This window comes from Myotis davidii, unplaced genomic scaffold, assembly GCF_000327345.1.
Source record: "Myotis davidii unplaced genomic scaffold, ASM32734v1 scaffold573, whole genome shotgun sequence".
NCBI classification, from domain to species: domain Eukaryota; kingdom Metazoa; phylum Chordata; class Mammalia; order Chiroptera; family Vespertilionidae; genus Myotis; species Myotis davidii.
The window spans coordinates 2,680,556-2,686,555 of record NW_006285997.1 but is presented as its reverse complement, the minus strand read 5'-3'; the positions used below and the strand labels follow the sequence as shown (position 1 = coordinate 2,686,555).

The 6,000-nt window shown below is 49.1% G+C and overlaps 1 protein-coding gene across 1 annotated transcript in view; it reads right to left on the bottom strand.

Moving 5' to 3' along the window:
• AOAH (acyloxyacyl hydrolase) overlaps nucleotides 1-6,000 on the bottom strand; it is a 112,999-nt gene that overhangs the window by 13,361 nt on the left and 93,638 nt on the right. Inside the window, exons 14-16 of the mRNA XM_006757197.2 lie at nucleotides 5,523-5,559; nucleotides 4,785-4,859; nucleotides 682-854 (exon numbers count right to left, since the gene is read on the bottom strand). Coding sequence (XP_006757260.1) covers nucleotides 682-854; nucleotides 4,785-4,859; nucleotides 5,523-5,559 — 285 coding nt within the window. The remainder of the gene's footprint in view (nucleotides 1-681; nucleotides 855-4,784; nucleotides 4,860-5,522; nucleotides 5,560-6,000) is intronic.

Genomic DNA, 6,000 nt, shown 5'->3' with positions numbered 1-6,000 from the left:
CCCCCCCACACACACACACACACTCTCTCTCTCAAGGGCAATGGCTGGTGTCTTACTCATTAGCACTCTCTCACGCTCCAAAAAGTAAAGAGAAATAAGAGGCCCTATCTGGGAGCGAAGAGAGAGATTGAAGGTGGCGGAACAGCCTTATTTCTCACTTGCGCCTCACATCAGTTAGGCTGAACGATAGATTCAATTTTCTTGTCAAAGAGGAGGACCATTATCTCTCTGCCGCAGACGGTGAGAGTGTGGAAGCCAGAACCAGCCCTCCCAGGGCTGCGGGCGACGGAATGCCATCTGGCCAGCAGGGGGCACTCCCCACCCAGATTCAGAGAAATCCTCCCTCTGACTCAGGCTTTCTGTCTCTTGCTTGGGCCTCATCAGCTGGTTTTTAGATCTCACCTTCAGTGAAAGGAGTTTCCTGACTGAAACTCTTACCTTTCAATTTGCCTTAATTCTTCGTCCACTACTCCTGCCCCTCCCGGCTTTGGACCTGGTTCTGCCCACGGTTGGATCCTGACCTCTAGAGTAGACCCTGCAGCTGGGGCGCTTCCCTGCATCCGTGCTGATGCATGCACTGCAGTGGCATGTTAGCTGTGTTCCTACGTGCTGTGAACTCACTGCACTGGAACTGTATGTACACTGACACGTTAAAGCGTAAAAGGGTCTTCAGAACAATACCGAGAGGATGGTATCTGCTGTGCAAATGATCCCAGAGGAAGGTCCCGTCCGGCAAGCCGTACAGAATCACGTGGCTGCCGTTGGGCAGGCGGGCGTTGAGGTACTTCAGGGTCTCCATGACCTTGGAATAGAATTGCTCAGGAGTGGTCATTTCTGGGACTGGGTCACTCCTCCTGTTGGTTAAAAGGAACAGAAAAGATCTTACCAGATTACCAGCACGGATGCATACACATTCCAAATACCCGCCCCTTGAAGGCCACCCCATGAGGTGGTTATGGGTGCTATTTGCAAATGGTTTCTGGCTTCCCGATTCTCGCATGGTTGGGTTGGCCATGTCGCTGGTTTGGTATCTGAGCTGTGAGGAGAGACGTATGTCATGGTTGGTGGTATGAGAGCCTCTAAAAGCTCCATTCCTTTGCCATGGGTCTTGGCAATGTTCTAGAAGCAGTGACTTCACCCATCTGAGTCCTGGAACAGAGTCACGTGATGATCCTTGACGGACATGTAGTGTGAATGGCGTGTGAATGTTTGTTGCTTTATACTCCTAAAGTTTTAGGGGCTGTTTGTTCCTGCAGCACAGCCTCACCTATCCTAACTGAGACACACAGTTCGTGGAACCAAAGGAGTCCGGGACTGATTATGATTTGCTTGACACTTCAAGGTATGCAACTTGGTCTCTAAAACTTCCCACCTGCATTGCAGGGAGGGAAACAGAATGTGGCTGAGCAATGAAGCCACACTATGTGTCCACAATAGCTCTTTCCAGTTGAACTCTCATGACTTTCCTGATAGGCTGCTCTTTCAGGCGACCCCCCTGCCACGCTGCCCGCCGAAGGGCATTCCATGTCGCATCTCCGCCTTCCTCTTCACACCAGTGCTTGTGCTCTATAGAGATTATTGGAAATTTTAGTTTGTATTTTTTCTTCTTGCTTCATAAGCGTTAGTGAAAATAGAAAAAGGAAGTTTTGGAACGTAGTTATCAGAGCATTGACCTAAAATGAAAGACTTTAAGACAAAGAGGGACAAAGTAAACTGAAAGTAACAAAATTGTAGCTTCAGACATTTTTTGAATTTAAGCTCGTTGACTTACTTTCATTTGGTTTAGGAAAAAAAAACAGAAATAAGGAGTGTGTGAATGTATTCTAGAAATATATCATGGAAAGTTATATTTAAATTCATTTCTTTTTTCCAAGTTAGGTTTGGAAGGCAACGTGTAAATAAGGACGCTAGAATACTTTTTGGCTTGAAGATGTAAACTGTTCGTCTTTTTGCACAGTTGACTTTCCAGCATATTCTGTAGCTTTTGTGAGGTGGGCAGTGATTGGACAAGCCCAGGAAGCTGGGCTAGCCGAGGCCACCTTGAGCAGCGTCACCATGAGAAACGTAGGTACCTCTGCGGAACGTTGTTTTTTGAGTTCCGGACAGGAAAAGCTACCTTCCAATCGTGACCTTCATGCATGTAGCAAGTGTTTACGAAGTGGCTGTGTGAGTTTAGAGCAGTGGTTCTCAACCTTCCTAATGCCGCGACCCTTCAATATAGTTCCTCATATCGTGGTGACCCCCAACCATAAAATTATTTTTTTTGCTACTTCATAACTGTAATTTTGCTACAGTTATGAATCGTTATGTAAATATCTGATATGCAGGATATATTTTCATTGTTGTAAATTGGACATAATTAAAGCATAGTGATTCATCACAAAAACAATATGTAATTATATATGTGTTTTCCGATGGTCTTAGGCGACCCCTGTGAAAGGGTCGTTTGACCCCCAAAGGGGTCGCGACCCACAGGTTGAGAACCGCTGGTTTAGAGGTTGAGAAAGAAGCACCGGACTTGGGAGCTTTAATGAGCTCACTCGGCTCTCTGGTTATCTGCTCCACCTTGATGGCCAGGCAGATGGGGAGGTGTCGCTGCCATCTGTCTCCATGTTTCTAACCCTCCACAGGACGCCGCAAAGTGGGCACCGTGGGGATCTCCCAGCGGCCAGCCCCGCTCTTTCTCCCAGTGCTGGCTGCTTCCCTGCCCAGATCCCGGCGGGGTGGGGGCTGAGGGTGGGGGGTGGCAGCTGGCATGGGTCTCAGCTCATGGCCGCCTGCCCCCTTGCTCTTTGGAAAAGGAAAATCATTTGTAGTGAGCAGGTTCGGCTGAACAAGGGACGTTTCGGGGGTCTGGGCGCTTGGAGTCCCTGCCTCCTCCTGCAGGTGTCTTTCACGCAGTGTCACTCGTCCGCTCCGTGCCCTCCGGGGAGCAAGATCCAGAGGCTGGGAGGTGCGGGCTGGTCTGGCCATCGGTTTGCTCTGTTTTGTGATGGGGCTGGAGGCTGAAGCTCCATGCCTCTCCTTCTACAAGCCCCTGAGGTCCTGGTCTGTGGCCCGTTTGCCGCTGGACCCAGCGCCCGGCACATCGCAGGTGCTCGCTACATACTTCTGGAAGAGAAAGCAAGTCAGGCACGTGTGGCCGGTGGAAAGGGCACGGAACTTTGTCAGAGCACCGGGTGGGCTCTCAGCTTGGCTGCTCAATGCTCCATGGAGGATAACCTTTCGGAACCTCAGTTTCCTCATCTGTGAAATGGGGATGATCATACTTGCCTCTTAGGGCTGCTGTGTGGTGAGATGAGGTAGCAAGTGGCGTGGCTCTGGGCTCATGGAAGGTTTTGGGGTTCTTTGCTATTTAGTGGAGAGTCCCAGGTGGTTTGTCAAGGGTTGAGACCTGGGTCCCCATCATTTGACAGATGTGGGGATCTGGGAGAGTGGTAAACCAGCTTGGGGGGCGGGGCAAGGCAGGGTCTGGCACAGGAGCATTCTAGATCCCTGCCTGGCATCTCCTGCCCTGAATTCACTCCACGGGTGAGGTCTACACCGTCCTCACTGGGAGAGGTCTAGGCTCTCACGGAGGTGTCTGCGAGGGCAAACACACTGGGATGATATTGAACTGTGAAGTTCAGGAAAGCGAAGGTGGGGCAGTGGGCAGGAATCCCTGCTTCTAGCACTACCTAGGGGGGAGTCTGACACTGGCCTTAATTAATTAGGCAAATCATGTGACCTGGGCTTTATGTTTCTGTTTTCTAAAATGGAGGGTGGATGGCTACTGGGAGTTGTTCCAGATCTGGTGTCACCTTTTTCTTGTTCTGGCCATGACCACAGGACAGATGGCATTCACATATGCAGCATATCCTCAGGGGAACACACAGATTTTGAGAAATCTTCCAAAATGTTGTGGGGGAACGAAGGCAGTCAACATTCTGAAATCACTGCTGAGATCAGCAGGTGAGCAAAGCTGCTTTCTCCCGTGGGCCATGGCGGGAATAGGATTGGCCGGAACTGTGCGTAGTCTACACAAGCCTGTTGCCTAGGGTGTCTCTGCCACCTGAGTCGGCGTCTGAGGATGTGAGTGAAGAAGCTGTACTTATGGGGTGGCCGTGATCCTGCCTTATTTTCTGGAGGAAGTCATGGTTCTCAATCTCGGATTGTTGGCCAGTAGGAGCCTATTTCTTGCGACACAACTCAGGCCTGATCGTGACACACACATTTGTTGTGAATCAGAGCAAAGGATGAATGGAAGATGTTTGTAGAAAGGGTCTCTCGGCTTTCCAGGCTGGTTCTGTTGATTCCACGTGTGCCTAGCACTTGTGAAGACAGAGAAATTTGATCTGACAGCAGGCTGTTATCATGGAGTGGAGAAAAGGGGGAACCCAGAGGCAAAGAATTCATTCTCAAAACCTTCTTTGCACCTGGCTGGTGCGGCTCAGTGGTTGAGCGTCAATCTACAAACCAGGGCTTGAACTCAAGTCTGACTAATTTCAACATCTTGATTTTAAGGATATTCAAATAACCTGAATATTTGTTCAAGAATCACTATCACTGCCCTAGCTGGGTTGGCTCAGTGGTTGAGTGTCAACCTATGAACTGGGAGGTCAGGGTTCGATTCCCAGTCAGGGCACATGCTCGGGTTGCAGGCTCGATCCCCAGTGCGAGGTGTGCAGGAGGCAGCTGATCAATGATTCTCTCTCATCACTGGTGTTTCTATCTCTCTCTCTCCCTCTCTGAAATAAATAAAAATAGATTAAAAAAACCAAAAACTTTCTTTGGTAGTAACTCACCCGTTGCAGACGTCGTTTCCAATCATGGCGTATATGACGATGGCTGGGTGGTCCAACAGTGGGTTCCTAGACAAACTGGAAGCTGAATGTCAAACACGCGGAAACCCTGCTCTGTAACCGAGGTCACAGGCTGGGCCTGTGGAAGAGTCTGTGTGGCCACCCTCTGGGGAACTTTGCTATTTTTCTTTCATTTAGTGTCACCATCCCCATCTCCCCCTTTATCCTCCATAATCTTTAATCTTCCATTAGCGAAAGACCACATCAATGTGTGGAGTGGAGGAGTGGAGTGAAGTCTCCAACAGGGGACACGCTACCATCTTCTTAGCATCATTCACAGCCTTTGTGGTCAATGATCACAGATGAGTTACCTGGGTTACTTATGTCCAGATCCCTGAGACATCCATGGGCCCAAAGGTTCCATTCTGGGCATCCAGGGCCCTGATTCTGAGTGTTAAACCCCAAATGAGCACAGAATTGTGTTCTCCTTCGTAAACAGGAATACGAAATGCTTTTTGTCTTTTTGGCCAGATCTAAGCTTGTATGTATTCTTATGGTCTGTCTCTAAGGACATATGGAAATGGACACATCCAATGCTCACTGGCCCAGGAAGGGATAATAATCTCCCAGGGTTTGCAGAGTGACTAGCTGGTGCCCAGGGCACATGATGACAGGTAACAACAGAGCTCTTGTTCATTCCAAAACGAGAAACTCAATTTAAAAACAACTTCTTCCACTTACCTTTCTATGAATGTCTCCAGGTTTTGGGAAGATGCACCTGAATAAGAAAAGAGTTAAAGTTAGGGAGTTCAGTTCAACACTGTCAGGATGAGAGTGTGATTGTCTGAGGTCACGGGAGAAGCATCATGGAACAATCAGAGGTCGTCCACACTGTCGTACTGATGAGTTCCCCCTGGGACTCCCCTTAATAGCTTTCATGTTTCTATTGACAGAACCCCAAATCCTCTCCAGACATTTCCTAGAGTGAATGAGTGAGCTTGCTAGTGAGTGTAAGGAAAGGGGATATATCTATCACCAGAGAGAGAAACTACCCAAAGATTCAGCAATGAGCTGATGGAGGAGAGGAACAGTAGGAAGGGTTCTCTGAGAACTACCCATCTCCCCAGAGAGCCCTGTGAAGAGCCAGCTGGCATTTCTGCTCACTCCTGAGGCTCCCTGTGCTGGCTGGGCTGTGCAAGGTTCAGATTGTAGCGCTGAC